We start from the raw sequence: 24,334 nt of genomic DNA on the forward strand, positions 1-24,334 counted from the left end.
GATTTTTAGGCGAAAATTCTCCCGATTTTGAATTTTTAGTTTCGGGAACACTGCATCTAGTACATATCCAATAAATATAACGTAAAATTTTCTGACACAAATGATTTTACAAAAAAGTTAATTAGTTTCAAAGCTAAAAATTGATCAGTCACCCCATTTTACGATACTTTTGAGAAGACATTGACAGTTTCGTGCAAATTTAAACAGTGTGCTAGTAATTGAACAAAGTAGTAAAGAACCAATATCACAAACATCTTTTATGGAGTTCTTTGAAACACCTTATATAGTCACCATCTTAGCTATACAACAATACTATGTAATAACAGCACTCTATTTCTATGTGTTCTTTTCGGTGTCGAATTACTGAGATAATTAGAGGTCAATCTGTTTACTGCAGGAGCCAATATCATTTATTCTGTACCGATGGTGTGGATGTTACAAGTTTCAAAGAGAAGTTCGATGTTTTTACTGAGCTTAATGCTACCTAAAATATACACATAAAGAATTAAACAATAAAGCCTTGAAATAAATAAAATATAATACAAATAGATCGTAACGCATAGGTAGTAGTTGATGGCACATACATTTGAAAGTAAATGTTAGCATCGCTCGATGACAAATAAAAAATTATCAGTTAAAAAAATATCAATCTATCAGATATTAAAGCGCCATCTGTTGGAACATTGTGAACCAACACAATGTGAGTATTTATGTACACTTTTCTTTACATTATACACAAGCTCATTTTAAAATACAATTGTCATATTTTATACAAGGTATAAAAATTAAATGAACATAGAAATTTGGAAGCATTAAATCATCTAAACAACTAACAATGCCGACGCTAGTACATATTCAGAATGAAGGACCAGTGGTTCCCAAATACGCTGCCTCCTATACAAATTCACTTTCTATAAACCAGCCTCTTGACGAACTCCCCTGTGCTTTTAGCAGCACTTGGGAATCAATTTTGGAACCACTAATCTTTGTTAAGGACATACTAAAAATAATTCATAATCTGCTCTTTCATAGATGGCGCTAATTAAATTATTTTAGGAAAAAACATCCTTTGCAAGTTATATGCTTTAAAATGTTAAGATGAATTATTTGTTTGCGCCCATACATACATAATACATATAAAATTTTTTTTGCATATACATACACACAATATTGTATCGGTGATTCAGTGCAATATTGTATTTGTATGCCTTTCTTGGAAAAATTGAGTTTGTACACGGACAAAACTATTTATTGTAAGGGTTCAAAGAAACAATTCATCTTAATACTTTAAAGTGTAACTTTCAAAAGGCGTTTTATCCTAAAATAATTTAATAACACCATCTATTAAAGAGCAGATCATGAATTTTTTTAAGTGTACCCTTAATTATAATATTTTGGCTTTTCTCTAATTCCCAATCTAATACAAGTTTGTTTTAAATATGTAAAAACAAGATGATAATTTCCAGAATCTGTGGTTTCAGTGCATGGGCAATGTTTGTTGGGGAATGTTGTGGTACAGAAGGAATGAGGGATGGGAAAGAGAAAGGATAGGGAAAGGCAGTGAAAACCTGTCTGTAAATAGGGTATTTTTTGCACTAGCAAGATCATTCAATACTTTAATAGTTGGTACAGAAGGAATGAGGGATGGGAAAGAGAAAGGTTAGGGAAAGGCAGTGAAAACCTGTCTGTAAATAGGTTATTTTTTGCACTAGCAAGATCATTCAATACTTTAATAGTTACATAGCACCAAAAATAAAAGTTTTCCAGTTGTTGGGATTGAATCACTTACATAACCACTAGAGCGATGGCTGCCTAAATTTAGGTAGACAATTTTATTGAATTTATTTTGTAATTCCCGCAAACAGCTCAGAATGTTCAGTCGCTAGTTAGATTCAGTTTCTACCGATTTTCGATAGATGGCAGCAGTTGTCCTTTCTTGTATTTATTCACAGATTTTAGTAAAAAAGACGGTAGCAAATGTCTAGAGTTAGAATTATTTTTTTAACTTCGGTTAAAGGTGACGTCGTTTAAAAGTACCGTGGATGTTTATTTCTCTAAAATTCTGTTATATAAAATAGATCAATGTGTTCGTTATTAATTTCCCTGTTTAGTTAAACTTAATTTAAAAGTCAGTGCCAATGTGTATTTTTGTTAGCTGCGTTTCTGTTTTTGGAGTGACAAGTATTTAAATTTATTTATTTGTACAATATTAACTCTAAATACGTTATCTGTGTTTAAATATTAATTCCGTTAAGAGTAATTCAAAACAAAGAGATTTAATTTTTATTATTCTGTGACAGTTTTTAGTCTGTTGTTTTCAATTGAAAAATGTAATGTCACAATGAAAAAAACTACATGAATTTTAACACTTTTTGTAAGTTTATTCTAAAATTTAAAAGTAAGAATAGTAATGTGTACTGTTATCACATGTCTTATTTTAAACCTTGTTTCTAGTTCTTTTACGAACCAATAAAACATGTTCTTAAATATCCAGTAATAAGTACAAGATTGGGCGATTTTTGTAAACTAACAAACAAAATTCACGCATTTATGAATTTTATGTTTAAATTTTTTTTTAAATTATTATACCTGTGGTATAAACAATAAAATATAGGCTTTAAACCACAGTAAGCAGTTTATTTGCTTCCATATTATTATTCGGAAATATGAATTTTTTAAATAGCGCAGGCGAATTTAAAACCGAATGCTCGGAAACCTCCATCGCTCGAGTCATATTTTTTTAAATACGTCATCGCTCAAGTGGTTATATGTTCCATTGAATGTATATTCATTTCATTTTTAAATTAATTGCTAATAAATATTTGCTAGTTCAAATAAACAAACCAACGCAAAACTTTGATTTTAGAATGGGAGTTAAAGCACCATTTACATGAACATTCTTAAAACAACCGCTTTAAAAATATACTTCTAACAACATTGTTCAGCATTTAGACGAAGATAAATACAGCTCAACTTGACTATAGAGATATCGATAGGTTAAAGACATTGTTAGCCTCAATATCGACTGTACTTTCCTCTTAAGAAATTTGCAAGCAACGAAGAATTTGTGACAACGTAACTGAGCTGACAAGATGCCCGCTATTTGGTTCCGTGACACGTGGTGAGCTATTGTACAAGTCAAGTTGTCGAGTGTTTGCGTCTAATGCGGGTCATTGCTGCTGACGCTGGCCAGGACGTGGACCTGCTGCGCCTTGCCACTGTGGTAGACCTGGCCGGGACAGAAGGGCTCCAGTCGGGGGTGGTGGGAGCTGCTCATCGTGTCGGCTTTGCGACCATCTGAAATTAATAAGTGATGCAGCTTGATTATTAACCCATTATTCATCACATTTGATCAGTTTGAAATGATTTCTGTGTATTTCATATATGCACTATACACATTTTTTTTTTTAATTTTCCCTAAAAACAAATACTGTTTTAGAAACTCGATAAAATTATCTTTCCAGTGTATGCATTTAAAATAAACATAATTATTTCTAAATAATAAAATTTTAATATCAACGTGAAAAATGTTGTCAAAAATGCTAACCACATTTTTACTTAATTTTTTACTCCAATCATAGAAAAATTGAAAGAACTCGATATTTCGAAAACACATTCATTTTGTTTGGAGAATTTTTAAGAAAACTGTATCTTCACTTTTATCTCGTTCATATAATAAAAGAAGTAATTTTTAAAGTTAAACTGATTGTTGCGATAGTGGCGTGAAATATGAATTATTCATTTTGGTTATTTTTAGGATTTTATTAATGGATTCCAGTATAAAATCCTTTAATAAAATCCTAAAAACAACCAAAATTTTAAAAGGAATAAATTATTAAATGGATTCCAGTATAAATATTTCAGGCAAACTGGAAAGAATTATTATTTCTCTTTCTAACGTCAAAAAAATTATGTATTATCGCATGATAGAAAAAAGATAAAAATACTTTTATAAAATATGGACACCTGGTCATATATGACCCTCAAGCGCTGGAAGGATTAATGGAAAACTTCAAAGCAAAACCAAGAAAAATATAAATAAATTGCACTGCCAAAAAATAACGTAATTTATGCAATTTTTTCAGCTATCTTTCCCTGGAAAATGGATTATTTATTGTCACCAAGTTTAATTTGTAGAACTCCATTTTAGTTTAAATTTTTTTTATTTTTTATACTCTTGATAGAGGTTTTTAACTTTTCAAGTGACAAAAGTACCCATCAGATACAATAAAATTATATCTGTTGGGTGCGGTGTATCCAACTGATACTATGAAAATAATAAGAACGGGTTACCTCAGTAAGGTCACATTCTTTTCGACTTTTTAAAAAATTATAAAAAAAATTATTTATATTAAAAAAAAAATTCTGTTTGTGGGAATTTACCATCGGCACACTACAGTAGGCACTTCGAAGGTTAATAATGCCTTCGGAAGGCGAAACAGCTGTCACGCTTGGTAATAATTACACAGCAGAACTTGTTTATAAATAATCTGATTTTTTATAAATTATTAAAAACAAATAGCTTAAAAAAAGTATTTCAAAAAAATGAAAATACATGCCGGTTTATATTATTTTTAATGGAGATGGGAGGAAAATGCACACAATAATTATAACACTGTTGTTTAATGGACATGGTAAATGGGCCAAGAACCTCAATATCATTTTGCAGCATTTATTTATTTATTCAAAAAACAGTTTTTATCATAAAAAACATACTCTGCACATCTCACTAGGGCATTCCTGAATCAATATTATTATATCCAGTGAAGGGTTATGAACTATTCAAATGCAAAATCAAAGTAACAGCTTTCATCCTACATATTTCTATGTAACAATGTGTCTTCAATACCAGCTGAAAAGCTGCAAGCCTACAGTGTTGCCAGGCTAGTCAAAAGGTGATATTTTGACAGTGAATTGTTGTCTCACGTCAGGGTGATACTGAGTCTATGTACGTAGGTACCTTTGATGGAAGTGGGTTGGCTGGCAGCGATGTATTTGGACAGCCGGACGGCCGGCAGCGGCAGATGGCCAGCGATGAGTGGCATCACGTCCAGGGTCACAGTCTGAGGTTCTGTGTTCTCCATTGTTATCACACCTGGATGAATAAACCATTTCAATCAACGTAAGACATATTAAGTTAGGATAAATAGATGCCTTTACAAAAGATAAGCAAAAAGGTTTTTAATAAAATACATTTCATCTCAAGAGCAAGTGACTTTAAAATACATAATAAAGTAAAATAATATCTTTAGGAGTGTTTAATTTACCCGCAGTTCTTCCACAAACGGCCCACATGGTTTGGTCTGCTAACACTTCATACATAAGGGAGTTGTGATCAGTCTCATTCACCTAAACAATAAACAGGAATATTATAATATACATGACTATGTAAGATGACATGTTTTATTATGATTATGTAAAGGTGGGTCTCCTGCAAAGCGTTTTCACAAGTATTACCACAAATACTGAACAAATGTATGTGCAAACATTAGAAATGGGGCATGTCTGTACACATTTTTGTATGCAGTTGCACAGGAGATCCGTCGCCTTAAGCAGAATAAATCATATTTATTTTAATTTTATTTTATATATATAAATTACAAACGATACAAAACAAAATGAACCTTTGTCTGTCCGACTGGGAAGGATTACCGTTTCAGGACAGCCAAATTGTGTATTTAGTACATAATATTCTTACAATGGAATGGCGATGCTGTCAAAACAAATTTTGAGAACATTGTTGATTGTATTTGGAGTGGCAGGATGGTTTCTTTATCCTTGAAAGAATCGCAAAGATGTAATTTATTACCAGGGTAAATTTGGATAACATTAGTAATTGCATTTAAAACAGATGAATGGTTTCTTTCGGGACATCACAAGTATGAGATTCTTTCTAGGGCATTTTGGAGAACATTTACAATTGTATAGTTAGAATTTCCACATTTATAAATTAGTATCAGACATATGAATCCTTTAGTACTATATTTTTAGAATTTCTTAGGTGATAGAAATTACACATTACATATACCTATGAAGAACAAGGAAGGAGTCCAGGAGACTTCAGCAGATATTTTCTGACATGCTTTATTTCATATTAATACGATATTAATTTTTATTCTATAAAAAATTAAAGAAAGAATTACGATAATGAAGGCATTTTCATTGTATTTTTCTGTTGAGGAAAAAAAACATTTATAATGATTTAAAATTTTTGATTTGCCGCCAAAATGACATGTACATTTTTCTTCGTGAATATGGCATCCAAATGACAAACATCCTAAACCGACTAACTTCGGTGACAATCATCTTACCAGCCATTAGCTTTTTCTACGTCATAATGATTTTGTAGCCTGTTGGAACCGTTTCGGAATGTGCGGTTTTAGATAATTTATTAAATCAAAAATTATAGATAGAAATAATAAAATTGAGGAGCTGAGGCAATAACAAGTTATGATGAATATTTTAGTTTTAAGTAAAACATGTTCAAAGTTTTTTGAAATGTGGAGAATTCATTTATAACTTGTAACTAGTGTTCAAACTTTTGCATGTAGCTCCGTCTGTATAAAACCTACAGAAGTAATATTTACACAAATGTGAAACTGCACAAGAGCCCCAACTGCTCCCCACCACCTGGAGTCAGTGAGAGTATGGCATCCCCAATTGGGGTATGTTGTGATGTTGAAGGTAGTTGCGAGGGAAAGGAGAAGGGGAAGAGGAAGGTGGGAAAGTACCTGGCTATTCAGATCTGGTCATCAAACACAGTCAAAGCCATTTCAAGCAATGTTTCAATTCTGAATGGTGGTCTTACACCGGGGCGACAATGAGAGTATCTCGCACTCTGGCACGTGCCGCATATATTCTACATTTTATTTTAAATGAGTAAATTGTGAAATAACACTCAATCAAATAAAACTTATTTGCGCATGCTGGGATTTGAACCCGAAACCTCCAGCTTGCTAGTCGAGAGCCTCACCCCTCGACCATGGAGGCCGTGGATTGGAGATACTAAAAGGCGATGGGAGCAAAGCACAGCTTGTATGCGTTTAACTTGTTATTGCATCTTTAGTAAGATCATCAGAATCAGAAAAATAAACTTAAAATCCTCCGCACATTCACATTCACAGTATTCATAGTCGAAAATACCCCCATTGTACAGAAAAATGCAATGGATAAGGAACCCAGATTATGGAATACAAGAGTTATTAGTTATTATGTAACATACCTTCTGCACCGACAGTTGCAAGAAGCACATCTGCGAGGCCCGGCAGAACTCGGATCCCTTGGTGGGCTCCACCCGGGACCTGACGAGGAACAGCGTGGTGTAGTCCTGCATCTCGAAGGGGCAGCGGTACTCCAGGGGGCTCTCTGCCTGCCCCCCCTCCACCTCCCCGCCAACCACCGAGTATGACATGGAGAACATGGACTTGATGGGCATTGGCTTCTCCAGCGGGTCCATCTGCAGTTCCCACATGAAGGAGACGGTGATGCCGCTGGCGCCCATTATCTGCGCATTGAATAATTTATTAGAACATAAGTGTGAGAAAACTGTTCAAATTTGTCTCAAATCATACTAAAGTAGAACCCCATTGACGTAGGCTGCATTGATTGTTGCTTTCTGATATTGAAATTGACTGCTTTTACTCGGTTTAAGTCGATTCATCGAATGAATCATCCGCAGTAAAGCAAGCAAGAGCGCGGTTTTGTCCCTCCTGAAGATTAATAAAAATGGTTCTTCTGCGGTACTGGACTTAAAGCACACACATTGTTAAAAAATGTCTGAAACATAAGTGACGCCATGTTTAAAGTCTCGACGATGCGAATGGGAACAATCTCGCTCGGTAGGTGGCGGGGATTAACGTCGCCAACAAGTTTATAAAATGTTGGCAACTTTTAAATATCAGAACCTCCGCGCAGATCTATGGCGGTAGTCGCCAAGATACCTGTGGAAGAACGGCGTAAGTATGCAGTTTTTTTTAAATTTTTTAAATTAAATTAAGATAGACAATTGGATTATCACTTCAGTGTCAGACAACTTCAAAATGATTACATAAAAATGACTATATTATATTACTATTGAATAAAATTAAATTACATTACAGCGCGGAGCAAATTTATTTAAAAAATTATTTTTATATGAAAATTAAAGTCTATTATTGTCACATTTAATAATATGTACTTATCCGATTCAATCAGTATACCTTACCGGCATAAAAAAAAGAGTATTTACTGATTCGGGAAACTCCAATCTATCACATACGTTGGTAGGGCAAACCTAGTCAATTTTTTTTTTTATATGAAAATTTCACAAGACTTCAGATAAGCAATTCTATAATATATTTATTTATCTATGTACATCTAAGAAAACAACAGCCTGATAATTCAAAAACAGTATCTTACAAGAAAAAGTAGAATTTATTTATACGTAAACATTAAAAAAACAAGTTACATATTTGCGTCCCCCCTTGGGGTTGAGATCCACCAGCGTGACGTTGGCCTGCGTCTGAAGACACGGATCGAACAGAGCGAGGGAGACCTGGTCACAAGTGGAGGAGGCCAGGGTCACATGCATTATCTTGCGCGTGTTGGAGGTCAGCAGTCTCCAGGAGGCAGTCAGTGGGGGCGCAAAGTGAAGAGTCACCACCACGGGGGTCTCCCACCAGGGGCATTGCAACCAAACCTGGAAAAATACATATATATTTACTATAATACATTTGTTCATTGAAGACAATACCACATGTTATTATTATCACAATATTAAAACAACCCGTCCTAAGAGATATGTATTGATATTTTCCATTGTACCCTTAAAAAGTTTAAAATCAAATTAACTTTACTTAAATCAAAACAATTATTTCTTAATTGTTCATCTTTTGTTTTCATTATTTTTTTTTACTTATAACTTTTATTATATACATACTTGCTTCCTAATCTGTAATCTCAAAAAAAATTGTAAATGGAACCTAAGTACTTTATTTTATATTCAATATATTAAATGGAAAAATTAATTCACTTGCATGTTCCCTAAATAAACTCAAATAATATATATTTTTGTATGCAGAAAGTAAATATGTAATTGTTTGAAATGCATGGGCAATCACCAATACCTATTGCATAATATGTATAGACATTTCTTCAACAATAATTTTAAAAAAATAAAGAAAAAACAAAATACTCTTTATTAGCATTATTTTTGGAATATTTACACAAGTGTTAATCTGATATCTGACTACATAGATAATATTACGCTTCATCACAAATAAATATTACATATAAGATCACTTCAAACTTCTAATGAAAAATCCAAACCTCATTTGTATGCACATCCATTTAAATGATCCAATAAAAATTTTAATTGAAATTTGAATAAGACCTAAAATATAAATCTATTTATCTAACAACACAGATTATTTCAAAATCAATGGAAAAACATAAAATATTTGAAAACGGCCAAAAATATTTCATATCAGAATATTGAGACATGTCGTAAAATTATTTCATTAATGTATTTATCGTAAAAAATTTATGACAATGACAATATGTGATAATTATTTGACATAAAATATTTATGATCATGATATGGACTGCTTTAGCTAAGCTAGTACATTTTTGCCATCTTCACACATGCCTCCATAGCTCAGTGGCAGAGCACTGGTCTTGTAAACCAGGGGTCGAGAGTTCAATTCTCTCTGGAGGCAACAATTTTTTTTTTAATTTACATTTTACTGAATTTATTATTTATTTTTTATAAGAAAAATAAATTTCACACCTAAAGTTGTTTAAAAAAAAAACTTTTTTCAGAATGGTGTGGATTTTGATGACTCAAAGAAAAGGTGTAATCGATATCCTTTTCACACACAGAATGCATTTTATGTACCTTAACTATAAAGATAATCTATATGAGTGTCCCAAAAGAAAATCTCAAATGGTGAGCATGGCATCATGAAATTTGGATGGCATTTTTTTATCTGGAATTTAGAGGCTGTCACAACTGTTTTTATCTTCTAACATTATTCCCATCAAGATCTATGAAACTATAAATCCAACCTGCAGTAGAACTATTTGATTAGGTGCACTAGGTAGTTAACACACTCCTTAGCAATAAGTGATAATTTTTACCATTGTATATTTTATTTTTTTTTATTTTTTTATTTAATATTTGTATGTTTTTTACAATAAATATACAATTATACATATTATACAGTGTTATCAAGGTAAATAATAATAGCTTTTCCTCACCATAAAGAGACAAGGCTCTTGTGTTTGGTGAGTGAATCCTAGCTCAATTATATGGAATCATGTAAGTAAGTAAATAATATATTTGCAAAACCAAAGGGATAAGTAAGAAATAGGCAAGATTTATCAATAATACATTTTCAAGATTTGAAGGAAATAATAATAAGAGTAAGGACTTTTATAGTAGTTTTAGGTAATTTTTTAATTTTATTTTAAATTCAAATAAGGCAATACAAGTGTTTTCTGGAAAATATGTACATATTAATTCTGCAGAAATTGATTACAGTCCTCTCTCAGTAATCCGTCGCTCGATTGTCCAATAACTACAGTAGAACCCCGTTAATTCGAACCCCGATAATTCGAAAAAACGCGTATTTCGAAAATTTCGCAGAAAATTTTTTTTATACAAATTTTTTTTTAATTCGAAATTCGTTAATTTGTAATTCGAAATTTATTTTTGTCTGCGCACGAAAATTTGTTCCTGTAATTCGAAAAATTTGATTTTTGCGAAAATAAATCATAATATTTCGTAAATCTGAATCTAAAAGTCAGCCTTGGCGGTAAAATGCCGAAAAATGTATTTTTACGTGGTTATACATCGTCCTAATTAGTATTATTATTTTGTAAATCTGAATCGATTTACACTGGAATGTTGTATTTTTTCAAATTATAATAAATATTTCGAATATCCGATTTTGAAGGGCCGAGAAAATACGTTTTACGCGGATATACGTCGTAGTTTTACGAGTTTACACCAAATATCTGAATTTAAAGGGTCGGCTGCGAAATTTCGATTTACGCGTAAATGTATCGTATATTTACAAATTTATTTTTAATATTTGAATTTAAATGGCCCGCTGCGACAGAAATCGGCCGCGAAATCTCGATTTACGTGTAAATATATCGTATTTTTACGAATTTATTTCGAATATCTGAATTTTAAAGGGCCCGCCGCGACGGAACTCGGACGCGAAATTTCAATTTACGCGGAAATATATCGTATTTTTACTAACTTTACTTCGAATATCCGAATTAAAAAAATACAGCGCGACGGAAATCGGCCGAAAAATTTCGATTCACGCCGAAATATGACATATTTTTACGAATTTACTTTAAATATCTGAACTTAAAAGGCCGGCCGCGACGAAAAACTGCCGATAAAATTCGATTTACGCGGAAATATTTCATATTTTTACGAATTAACATCAAATATCTTAATTTAAAGGGTCGGCCGCGACGGAAATCGGCCGCGCATTCTCGATTTACACGGAAACATATCGTATTTTTACGAATTTAAATTCAGATATTTGAAATAAAGGGCCGGCTGCGATGGAAAATTACCGCGAAATCTCGATTTACGCGGAAATATATCGTATTTTTACGAATATCTCAATTTAAAGGGTAGGCCACGACCGAAATCGGCAGCGAAATCTCGATTTACGAGTAAATATATAGCATTTTTACGAATTTATTGCGAATATCTGAATTTAAAGGGCCCGCCGCTACGGTAATCGGCCGCGAAAATAAAGAAATAATTGGTATTAATACGAATTTACAACTAAAATACCACCCGGATTTGAAGAGGCGGCCGAGAAAATCGATTTTCGGCGTATTTTTTCATAAAATTTCGAATTACGTGGGAATTCGTAACAACGTAAAACGAGGTTCTACTGTACTATAATCTGCCTCTTATTTTAATATTTGGAATGACAACATCAAGCTCTATAATTTGTCGGTACATAAAATTTAGTAGTCTGCAGCGTGCTTAGACTCGAGCGCTAAGCTTTGTACACCAACACGCGACGGGTTGGGTTAACTTACTCGTTAACTTGGGTTAGTCCTGGTTAGGGGTATTTTAGCTACTGTCGCATGAGTTTGTGTTCGTTTCTCAAAAAAATGGAAAGTTTACAAAAAATGGATAGCTGTATTTTTACAAAAGATTGATGGCTGTATTTTTTTTATGAAATACCTGTTTAATTTATTTTCAAATTTTGTATGTATGTACTATAATCCGCCGCATTCACTAATTTGCCCAGTTTTTGGGATAGTGGATTAGTAAGTGAGTAGTGTATTTACCTTATGTTCAATGGGTTTATCATCCCTCTTGGGGGGAAGGACGGCGAACACGGTGAGGGGGATGGACACAGTATTGAAGGGCTGACACGGGGGGATGTTGATCTCCAGTTCTCTCACCAAACTCTGGTATTTGGCATTTCTTTGCTTCACCGTGAGACCAAGGGACGTTCTCAGTTGAATTGTGCAGTTCTGAAAATAAGTTATTTTGCTACTAGAGTCCAATCTTGATAATCTTAACTTAACCACTCTGATCACATAGTTTTATATCTGTCACAACATGACATGTTTATAATTTTTTGGTAGATTCGAGATTCTGTCTTATGTGCACGCATTTTAAAACCCCTTGAGGCACAGGCTATGGTAATAAGATTTTTAGAAATTTGTTGTAACACTGTATAGCTAGAATGATAAAAAAAATTGCTAGGTTGGATAAATCGACCATCACGCTAAAGAGTTTCGCCAATGTATTGTGCAAATTTTTTTATGTTTCAAACAAAATGGCTTCACCCAAAGATATTAGAAGAACGAGATGTGCTATGAGCAGTTCATACTGTGTGGAATTGTTTTGCCCAGTGTCGCCGGTTTTGTTCACCAATACTACTGCACACCTTCGCTTACGCTAAGGACGTATCGTTTCAGTTGGCACTAATACATAGAACAGATTTCTGTGCGTACACGTCCCGATAGTATTCAAAGTACCCTAATTAGGTAGTACTCCGCCTACGGTCCGGCGGCCAACATAGCATATCTCGTTCTTCTAATATCTTTGGCTTCACCACTATAGCAAATGTTTAAATTAGAAACAAAACCATATTTTAACCTAGAATATTGTATCCTACAAACACCTACATAGTAGAAAGTGATTAAAAAGCTTACCTCAGTAATACTAGTACTCCCGCTCGTCACAACAAGTTCCATGGGGTGCTCCACTCCAGCCAGCAGATCCTTCTTGGGGTCCACCTTATTCAACGCCACATTAATACCTCTCGTTACCACCTCATAGCAAATCCTGCAGGCGGACAGAGCGTTGGACAGATACTCCAGCTTTTGCTCTACAACTAGGGAAATCTGGCTCAGTCTGAATAGGCCAGCTTGGTGTGCCACGGTTTCCAGAATGATGTCGTTCATTCCAGGTTTGATGGAGAAGTTGTCGTGGCTAATGCTGTGGGTGAAGTCGTTTCTGCGGGTGGCGGAGGGTTTGCGGTATTTGGCGCTGTCGGAGCGCTTGAGCTTGGTCTTGGTGTTGACGTTGCATTGCACGGAGGCGGTGTCCAGGGTCTTGTCTTCCTTCCAGTCAAGGTGCAGGGACATGTTCAGGGGGCGTAGTAAAGGGTTGGGGGGTTTTAGGTCATCTAATCTACAACTGAAATTGCATTAATTAATCAAATTATCAATATTTATGTACATACTTATATTTTAATTGATTTTCAAAGATTCCTTTTTAATAAAATTATAATTACCTACAGAAAAAAAAAAAAAAACTGTTTTTGTTAGTTTCCTTTCCCACTCGAGTGATGGCTACCCAAATTTAGGTAGTTGATTATTATGAATTTAACGATTTATAAACCCTAAAAACATGGGGTAAACGCTGAAATCTGAATCGGTGAAATGTGGATTGGTGAATGCATTGGCTGTTAACCGCGGTAAGCAGTTCACATGTTTCCATATTAATATTTGAAGGTGTGATGTTAATTAAATCCAATGGCTGAATCGAAAACCGAACACCTGGAAATCTACATCACTCGAGTGGTTACACTATTTCATAATACACTTAAATACACATATTGCATTAAAATAATATCAACTATTAAAAAAAAAAAAAAAAACAGCAAAACATATTTTCTTCCAATTAAAGAATCTTAAACAACAAGCCAGTGGCTGAGTTGTCACCGCGTTTGGGTCCCACCCAGGCGTAGTGTGTTCAATTCCTCCATCACGACACAAGCAACATTTTCCGCTTACTGTAGTGGTAGTAGGAGATTTTCAAATATTGTCAGGTTATTTGTAACCCGGGGGAATGTTTGTCTTTCTTTATAATATCTTAGCCAAGATAAAAAATTAAAAATCATTCTCTTGAGGTGTCAGTGACTGAAAGCCGTTCGCATTTAACCATTTTATTATTCTATGCAAAATTAAAGAATATGTTTAGTAGATGTATTAAATCTTTTACTGTCAGGACAATCATAGCTTATAGGTTATAGGGGTAGCTCAATTCCAAGCGTTTAGGGGAGAAATAAAAAAGATTGTAACTAACCTTGAAATATATTCTTCTTCAACAAGTTCTACGTTGTTCTGAACGATGGAGACGTTCCTCTTGACGGGTGAGGCTTGACTAACATTACTATTATTTACATTAGATGATTCAGTCTTATTGGTTTTTTCCTGGGGCCGCCTCTCCGGCCTCTTTGGATCCTGTTCCTCCAGACTGATGGAGGCCCTCTGGCAGACCACCTCCCGGGGGAAGAAGCTTTCGATGCACAGGACCACCTTCACCGGATAATCTTTAATGTGGTTTTCTCGCTCCGACGGCAGTACCTCCACCGCCACTACCTTGAAGCAGTCATTCAGTTCGGCCAGTATCATCTCGGTTGTGTCTTTCAAACGCGTTTTGATGGATTTCTGCATCTCATCGAAGTAGAAGTTTCGTACTAATATTTCCAGTTCTAGAGTGCAGGAAATTGTGGCGGACAGTTTTGTATACCTGGAATATAGAAATCACAACATTTAAAACAATAATAAAATTTAATATTCAATTAAAAATGCATAGAGGTGCCAATGACAATATTAAATACTGAAACAAAAATAGTTAACATCGTGAATGAATATTTTATGGTATTATATAGATTACGTATATAAACTTAAACGTTGAAGGTTGTTTTCTTGAACGTCGAAGCAGAAAATAAATCCTCAAAATGCCCCCGACTGTTGGCCGAGAATTTGAAGAAACTGTGTGAAAATTACCTTGATGAGTTTTGCTCAAATATTGGAATTATGCTTAAAAAAAAAACTTCCCTTGTTTTCTGTTTAGACAACTGACAAAAATATACCTATACGAATATTTAAACTGGTTTTACTATTTCTACATAAATTTGAATACATACCCTAAATGAAAAGCAGTAATCAAAAGGTGTTCTCGGAGATATAATACTCCATTGAAAATGAAAATATTTTCATTTTTGTTAAATGAAGGTCATTATTGATGGCCAACTCCTTATATGAGAGATGAGTTTATATCTTCCACAGTAAAATGTTAAAAAGAAGTAAATAAATAAGTACTTTTCGTGATCAGCCATTTTGTGATAGCAAGCGACCAGCTCCATCCTGGTCTGTGCAGCGAGGTCCTTCCATCCCTGCTCCTCGTAAGAGCGGAGAGCGTCCGAAAGGAACACGCACGCCTTGCTGGTCTCCCCCAGCTCGCTGTAGAAGGCGGCTAGGTCGCGCCCTATTATTCTAGCGCTCCTGCAAACAGAAAGGTTTTGTTTTTATTGAAATTCATAAAGAAGGTTCTGAGATTTCTCAAGGCTGAGCTCCCGCGATCTAATACCTCCGTAGTGTGCCGACGGTAAAAAATCCCCAAGCAGAAAGAATTGTAAACAGATTACCGATTGGATATGCCGGCACTCAACAGATACATTTTTTTTGTATCCAATGGGTAGTATTGGGGCTTGATTCAAACACTGTACTGTAATTGGTCATTTTTAGAATGAGAACACTTTGGAAGGAATGAGAATCTGGGCCTTTAAATACTGGGCAAGACCAAATAAAAATACATAACAATATAATATAAGCAGTTCTGATTAAGTGCAACTGCTCAGATACAAGTATTTTACAAGTGTTTTTCTGAAATATTTTCCAGGTTTACTAAATTTAAACATATACATATGTATATATATTTTTAATATAGCAACACTGAAACTTCCATTGACTTTGACGTTTTGCATTTGACACAATTTATTAGTTTACTTGTGTGTTGTTGTTTTACAAAATTAATAATAATCTTAAGATTTGAAAAATAGTTGAAATTGGTTTGGGTCAGTCTGATAATTTTCTGAGAATAGATTCATGATGACAATGGTTTTCCACAAAGAAACAATTGAATATATTTACTTATTTTTATTATCCCTGACCCTACAGAGGTTAAAGAATCCATGTTTAAACAATAAAACACAACGTAGAGTCTGCTACCTGTCAGAATTTCGACAGGTATTATGACATGATTTTTTTTCCTTTGGCTCCTAATTGATTTTTGGTTATTATTTACTTTATAAAAAAATTCTAGTTTGTAAAAAAATGGTCTGATTCCACATATTGAATTTTTCAAATATATGATTAAAAATAAATAATAATAAAAAAATCACAAAAATATATATATATATATATATATATATATATATATATAAATGTGATGCAAGTTGCTTATTTATCAAATTTCAATGTTAATTTACAATTCCTGTGAAAGTTCTGTTTTTATTCCACTATGGGCTAGTTTTTTCACAGTTCTTGAATAAAACAGAAATTAGAATTTAGAAAATTGAACTTTCACAGAACTTGAATATTAACATTGAAATTAGATGAAATGTTCAACTTCTGTGAATTAACTGGTCCTGAGACACATTCTGACGATGTCCATAGCAGGGTGAAAATTGTCCGTTCCAAAATAAATAAGTGGAACAGAATATTTGCGATAAAAAAGATCCTAGAATAATCAACTTACCTTAATCTGCCAATATGTTTATAGGTCCCCATGGCCAGTTCGGCCAGCTCCAAGTAGTGCGTCTGGAAGGCCTGCTTGCTCCCGAGGGACTCCTTGAGCCGGTCGATGGGGGTGCTGGAGACGAGGTTAGGTGTGGGTCCTCCCTGTCCTATCGCCACCGCCTCTGTGTCCCCCATGCCGGCGGAGAGCGTCACCACGAGGTGCAGCTGGGCGGAAGAGGGGTCCGGGGTGCCGGGAAGCAGGCCACAGAGCTTGCCCAGTTCGCAGAGCTGAAATTATACATTTTGAGGTTGAGTGACAGTATAGTTTACTGATAGACTGAGCTTAAATAAAATCTTCAATTTTAAGAATATTTACCAACTACTAAGATTGCTTACTTGAAGAAATTTATTTTAGTATTAGTAAATGTAAAATTTACAAAGTACAAAGTATTTATAAAAAAAATATTTGCCTTTTAAAATACGATCAGAAATTTTAATTCAAATGAAAATAGCTAGTGAAGTTGAAATATACGACATCTGTCAAAAATTTGAACAAAAAAAAATACACATTTCAAATACAGAATTATCAATGATAATTAATAAAATAATATTGGTACTAGATACCTACATTACAGCTTGTCTGAATCGTCCCGACAATCAGTTCCAATTTTGAAAATCAAAGCAAATCGCAGTTAAACTTAAATAAATTACGACATCTGTCAAAAAAATGTAATTAATAAAGTAATTTTGGTACCTACTTTATCGCTTGTCTGAATTTCGTTCCGACAATCAGTTTCAATTTTGAAAATCAAAGCAAATCCTAGTTCTAGTCTTGAACCGGAGTTACGCAGAGACCCCACCGAAATCATTATTTAACACTTTTTCCAATAAAATCTTTTGTTGTGTGACAGAATGCTACAACAATGAACAAAAAATAGATAATAATATATTCCCAAATAATACCAGTCCAATGGTAAGCGAATTAAAAAAAAAATACTACTTATTTGCTAAAACCAATGAATCGAGACAAGATCACGGTACATTGTAAGTGATTTGTTTATACAAACATCGTTAATTAAACTTTTTCTATTTAATTGTCAGCACAATCATGAAGCCTTTTTATCCGCCATTATCTTCCGACGCATCTTTAGTAGTACTAATTGCCAAGATGTTCCACTTGCCGCATCGATGGGTAATATGTAAGAGTATAAATTACAGCTATTCAATGATTATGGTTCTATAATTAACAACACACTACAAATGATTTCCTAGTACAATCTATGTTTGTATTGTTTGCATTCTTCGATATTAGATGAAAACATTTACAGCAGGAAATAAATCTAGTGGTTAACATCTGCATAGTTTCGATTAAAGTTAAATGTATTATTTTACTTTAATCCTTGTCCTTAGCTTAGTGCCACAGCAGGGCCTGCTGACAGTCAGCAGTGCCCAGCAAGCTAATGAACCTCGCTAACTGAAGCACCTAACCGACCTTATCCTTGGCATAGTGCCACAGTGGGGCCTGCTGCATGGCGCACTGCTCCACCAGCTGGTGTGTGGGATTGCTGGCGAGGCGCTCACAGGTCTGCAGCACCTCCAGGCAGGTCAGCAGCGCCCAGCAAGCGAAGGCGCCCACCGGCATCGTCATCTCCAGAAGCTGGAGTTCTTTCATGGTGTTGTGGATGACTGACAAACATCGGGATGCAATCTGGAATGTCAAAAGAAGATATTTGATCGAGCCTAAAGTGGGAATCAAACTAACATGTAATCAGTACGCTAATGTACACAGCAATAGCAGTGGTATATTTCAGCCAATTCAAGCTAATGTTTATCATATCCAAATGCATAAGTATTACGGTCAAACTAAAAAATGTTTTTTTCACACATCTTCTATTTAAATATAAATGTTTGTTTGTTCAAAATCATAAATCTCCAAAAGTTCTTCACTGATTGCTTTGAAATTTTGACACAACATTGCAATTGAATACATGTGTGTTTTTATATTATGTAGATGTCACCTGTGACAGGTAAAAATATGCTTTTTTATTAAAACCAGCACCATCTGTTGGACAAATATGCTTTATTTTTTTTAAACAGCGCCATCTGTTGGACGTAAAAGCAACATGCGCTATTGTTTCTCTATCTGCACAGACAGACTGAACCCCAGCAATGCATGGCGGGGTGCAGCTAGTGAAATGTAAATTTGAACGACATATTTGCCTGCAGGTTGTTACTCTTTAAATCTACGCAATGTATTCAAATGGCTGTGGGTGTATGTAAAATTTCACTTGCTGTAATATAGCAAGTGAAATTTGAAGATATTTTAATGTCTTTTCCGTTCACTTATTGGCATTAAAAAGGATTTTCAGCCTTAGTTTTGGGAACTGTTCTAGACGGCCTCCGTTATCGAGAGGACTAGCAATCTGGAGGTCGCAGGTTCAATTCCTGGAATGCGCAAGAAAATTTTATTAGATTAATTTGTGTTATTTCACAATTTATTCACTAAAAATAATACATAGTACATTTGCGGCACGTTTTAGGGTGAAAGATACTCTTTGTATTGCCCTGGTGTAAGACCACCAATCGGAATTAAAACTTTCCTCGACATGGCTTTAGCCGTGTTTGACCAGATCTGAATAGCCAGGAACTTCCCCACCTTCCTCTTCGCTATTTCCTTCCTCTCCAACTACCTTCGGCCTCACAACATACCGCAATTGGGGATGCCATAGTTTCACTGGCTCCAGATGGTTGGGAACAGTTGTAACACTTGTACGTTATTCACATAAAAAAGGACTCGACATTAACCTTTCCGGGAGTAAGTTACGTAATGCTGGCCGTGCTCTGGGGAGTGAGTTTTTTTTACAAAAATTAAAAAATAATTTTTTAATTTTTAAATTTTATGATAGTATGCAAAATAAATAACAGCCGATATCTCTGTCGATAATGATGTAAAATGTTTAAATTGGTGTAAAGTTACAGGAATATGCCCATAGATGTCAATATGATGCAATTTACAGAATATGCATCGAATATGAATATGCGACCCTGTCGTCCATAGCCGTCCATACTCCTTTGGCGAAATTGTGTACCGTCGTTCATTAGCGTCCACACTCCCGGAAAGGTTAAATTATTTCCCCAACTTCAAACATAAGTTGACAAACATTCATCACTTTAACATAGGTACAAAAAATTGTCTGAAGTGCACTTGTAGAATAGTGAATCAACCACTTCTTAAAAATAGGAATAACACCACTGATTAAGGCCATAGAAATACAGGTAAAGTACTTGAATAATCAAACAGTAATAACTGGCATAAATTGATAAGTCAACTGCTAATGATTGAGGTGATATCAATTGACACTATGTACATTCATTTGTGATCTATTGAATAAAGTCTATCATAATTTTGTAACAGACTGTAGGAAAGCTGAATAGTTGACGATTAGAGGATAAAAAAATATTATTTTGATGCTCAATTTAAACTGCACTTAAAAATGTATAAAACGACTAATGCAAAAACCATAATAATTATATAAACAAAACCTATTACTACCAAACTCAAAGCACATAGAGAACAAAACATTATTATCTTTTCATAACAAAATACATAAAGGATACTGACAATAGTGTTACATGTTTAAATTTAATTATTTTTGTTAGATACTAAAGTATCAAATTTCAGAATGTAGGGAACATGTTTTACAGTACAACTAAGAGACATAACAATGTTAAATTCCAATCAAAATTGATTACATTCTATTATTTTCGAGGTCAACCTCCCTAATGTGGATTGAATTCCATCAAAGTCACTCACCTCCCAGGGCCGGCAAGTCAACAGTAACATGGCGCTCTGTCTCTGGAATAAGTAGGTCCTGAAGTCGATCAGGGTGGCTTTGCCTTCCTTTAGCAGGTCGCGCCTCTTCAGGGGAATGTCGGGGGTCAGGCACACCCCTTGCCAGGTCTCTATGGGCTTCTGGAAGTTGGCCAGCCAGCCTGGGCTCTCTCCGATGCAGGAATTCAACACGAACTGCGTGAATAGCGCATCTAATTCGTCGTACTGCACCAACGCTTCATCGTATAAGCCAAGCATCTCAAATACCAAACCCAATTGCTCCTGAAAATAATGTATATATATAGATGGAGCCCTTATTGTAAATCATCCCTGTATGTATGCAAATGGATGAATTGAGAAAAAAAAAACTATGTAGTTTTCAACCCCCCATGCGGCTGGCTCACAGACATAGGAATTAATAGACGAGAAGATAATGGCGAGGGGTAAAATCAACTGTTGAAGAACGAAGGGAGTAAGGCTGACTGTGATTCGTCAATAAATCAATCTGACAGTAAATAGGCATCTCGCATTATAATATCACCATTTACTTCTTAAAAGTAAAATCTGCTTTTGAATGAATAGACATTTTTACATGGGAGCGCAAATTACTCACCACGTTATGAACAAATTTGCGAAGTCCAAATTCGCCAAAGTAAATTTCTTCTATTTTCAGAGTCGAATATTTCGTTTAAGTATTTAGTTAAGACACTTTTATAAATGTTCATAATTTACTTCCCAGCAACCAACCAGCTTTGTGTTTCGCGTCCAGACGTTTCTCGATGTGATAGTATATGTTTCTAAAACTGATCTATATTATACGATGTGAATATGCTTAAAATAAAGTAAAATAATGCTTATATATGGAATGTAATACGACAATTGGGTTTATTCTCTTTTTCAAATCTATTTTTACAAGTTTTCATAGTACAAGTCAACATTTTGCCGTGTTATTTCGTAAAATGAACCGATGATGCCTCGACCATAGTTTGCACAAGAATGATGACGTCACGTTTTCAAATTTCACTTGAGGCCATACGCGAGCACAGCCGGCTCCAATGGAACCGGTATGGGGAGTGGGGATAATACGCTTTTAATCACTTAGGGCAGGTCTACTAATATTCATATGTCTATGGGCTGGCTACATTTGTGGGCATTTGAAGTTATGACTTCCTTGAAGTGCACTGTAGTGCGCAGTTTGAAGAGCTATGTTTTAGAAGATTATAACGCATCTCATTACTGTCCATAAAAATTCCAAAAGTAAAAAGGCTAATTTTGTAGAAACGCATCTATTATTTCAAATCTAATAAATTTTGGTTTTGAGATATTTACAAGATTTTACCAGCCTCATGGGGGTTAAATAAGTTATCTGCAGGTTTATTTTCAGTGCCTATAATTATTTGTGCAATTTCTAGCAGTAAAAAGTTATTGGCCGACGATGATTATGATTGAAATTGTACATTATATTAAAAGGGTGATTAACATAAATGTGGATACGAGAATCAATTCTGTGATTTGTTTATTAAAATAAGCATTAGTCGGGAAAAATTTGAGGAAGAAAATAATACACTTTTAAGCCTTCTACAATGGAAGACTTTTTGAAAAGCATACAAAAATTTTCCATAGCTTTTAATTACGATTACTCAGCACTGAAAATGATTCTTTTTTATTTGCTTGCTGCAAATTAGTGTAATTTAATTAAATAATATACAACTTTTTATTATCTAACAAAAAAAAACAAAAACAATGGCTTTTTGTGAAAACTGTAAAGACGATTGAAAATGAGAGATTTTACTGCAGAGATTAAAATAAAAGGAACGCATTAAACACTACCATTTACATTCAAATGTACATTAAGTTCTTATCAAAAAGAGTATCACTCATTGTTTAATCCACTGATTTAATTCCAATATTAAGTTCAGGCACACCAATTAATAAGTATACTTGACAGAGTTCAAAACAGTTCTAACAATAAAATTTTACATTAAGAATATTTTGAAACTTACTTGTAATAAAAAATAATGACAGAAATTCCAGCCGGGTTCGTTTCTCCGTTCTCTCTGTTCCCTCATGTGTTCCTCGAATCTAATGAGTGTCTTATTGTAGGCGGTGAGAACGAGGTGGCGCACTCGAGACACCAGTCCGCGCCACGACTCCGCCGAGCGGGACTCTGACTTGATGGGGTTAATGACCGACAGGCACCGATCCCCGTGCTTTGAGGCAAACTCATTCCTGATTTTGTCCAACACCGTCGTCCGAGGTAGTAATTTGTTTGTCTTCCTAATATCGTATGTTTCTACCAACACTATCATCCATTCTGTAATGTTGTTCTGGGCCAGAACTTTGAACCAGGCCTCAATATCATCTCTAGTTGTGTTTTTGTATGATTCCACATCCTGTAAAGAATCGAGATGTTGTTAAGTTAATTGTGCAAATCTTAAAAGTAGATCACAGTATACAGTGGTTAGATAATATAAAATATAAAAAGAAGGTTTATAAACAAAATTAGGAACGCAAATAAGAAAGTACGCATCAACACTACTCACTGTGCAGTCAGTCCAATAGATATGAAATACGGGTTGTTTCAGTAAGTTCCAGTCATTCTCTCCAGGCAAAATTTCTTTAGAAAATTTCTCAAAAGTAGCTTCGATAAATACTGATTTAAAAACTCTCCCGTAAGACCTTCGCCACTCGGTGGAATCCTGGGGAATGGCAGCTACCAGCGGAGCTTCGAGACTACAAAATAAATTCCAATCTCCTGCACCTAAAAGTTGAATCGTATGTTTACAAATATTAATTGGGGATGTCAATAAGACATCGGGACGTATTTAAAAAGTTTAAACGGAAGGCTTTGGGAATGACACCTACATGTTATAATAGGTTTATGCGACATGCCGCTGTCTTGTTTACTAAATCTATCGTTGCCCTTCATTTTTCAAGAGCTGTCACAATTCCAAGTTTGGCAGACATGACCTATCGTCATACGTCATGGAAATACTATCACTTGTAAAAAGAATATATTTCACTGGAAACAATAATAAACACCACATAGCCGAGTTACACATTTGAAAAAAGACCTCTCCCCATAATTATAAACATTAAAGAGAAATCCAGCTATTTATGCATATTCAATAGGAATTGACAAATACACAGAAATTGACGGTTCGATTATTTATCGTAATAACATTATGTACTTGCTGCTCATGTTCATGATTGTACACATTGTGCCATTTGTGCACATTGGTACACTTTGTACACACTGTACACAGTGTGACTTGCCTACCCACATCCAGCAGAAAAGTATCAACAATCGCATGACGGCATTACTGAAACTTTTACTCTATATATTGACTGACATGCACCATCAGAGTGGTTTTTTTTTCAGAGACATAAATATTTATTACAGATACACCTATTTTAATATTTTTATACCTACCAACAAAAAAATCGAAAAATAGAAAGTAATCTTAAAACTCTAACAATCAGTTGTATGACTTTAAA

The 24,334-nt window shown here is 34.5% G+C and overlaps 1 protein-coding gene and 1 non-coding gene across 3 annotated transcripts; one reads left to right on the forward strand and one right to left on the reverse strand.

The window, feature by feature from the left end:
* Positions 1–307: 307 nt before the first annotated feature.
* Positions 308–24,030, reverse strand: SIDL (SIDL trafficking protein particle complex subunit 10). Of its 2 annotated transcripts, XR_016303252.1 has the most exons (16): positions 23,702–24,030; positions 23,380–23,597; positions 22,840–23,229; positions 20,819–21,118; positions 18,497–18,712; positions 17,024–17,292; positions 15,586–15,768; positions 14,564–15,010; positions 13,186–13,672; positions 12,310–12,498; positions 8,447–8,677; positions 7,223–7,504; positions 5,268–5,349; positions 4,961–5,095; positions 1,682–3,297; positions 308–1,568 (listed from the first exon to the last, which is right to left on the reverse strand). XR_016303252.1 is itself a non-coding variant. In XM_089639993.1 (15 exons), exons 1-15 carry the CDS (start codon positions 23,763–23,765, stop codon positions 3,161–3,163), a joined length of 3,630 nt encoding a protein of 1,209 aa, XP_089496119.1. In that variant the 5' UTR covers positions 23,766–24,030; the 3' UTR covers positions 308–3,160. The 2 variants fall into 2 exon arrangements, 1 of the variants encoding a protein (XP_089496119.1); XM_089639993.1 differs by having other exon boundaries at positions 308–3,297.
* TRNAT-UGU (transfer RNA threonine (anticodon UGU)) lies at positions 9,624–9,695 on the forward strand. The gene has a single exon. It is a non-coding gene; the product is annotated as a tRNA-Thr (tRNA).
* Positions 24,031–24,334: the final 304 nt, after the last annotated feature.

This window comes from Hesperophylax consimilis, chromosome 15 (genome assembly GCF_061612785.1).
Source record: "Hesperophylax consimilis isolate HC1 chromosome 15, BYU_Hcon_1.0, whole genome shotgun sequence".
Classification (NCBI taxonomy): Eukaryota; Metazoa; Arthropoda; class Insecta; order Trichoptera; family Limnephilidae; genus Hesperophylax; species Hesperophylax consimilis.

Bases quoted from the DNA above. Each gene is read 5' to 3' on its own strand.
- SIDL (XM_089639993.1), bottom strand. From the start codon at position 23,765: ATGAAGGGCAACGATAGATTTAGTAAACAAGACAGCGGCATGTCGCAT. The intron at 18,713-20,818 runs GTGAGTGACTTT...TTGACATTCCAG, and splicing joins TGACTTGCCGGCCCTGGGAG to ATTGCATCCCGATGTTTGTC. The intron at 3,298-4,960 runs GTACCTACGTAC...TATTAATTTCAG, and splicing joins CCAACCCACTTCCATCAAAG to ATGGTCGCAAAGCCGACACG.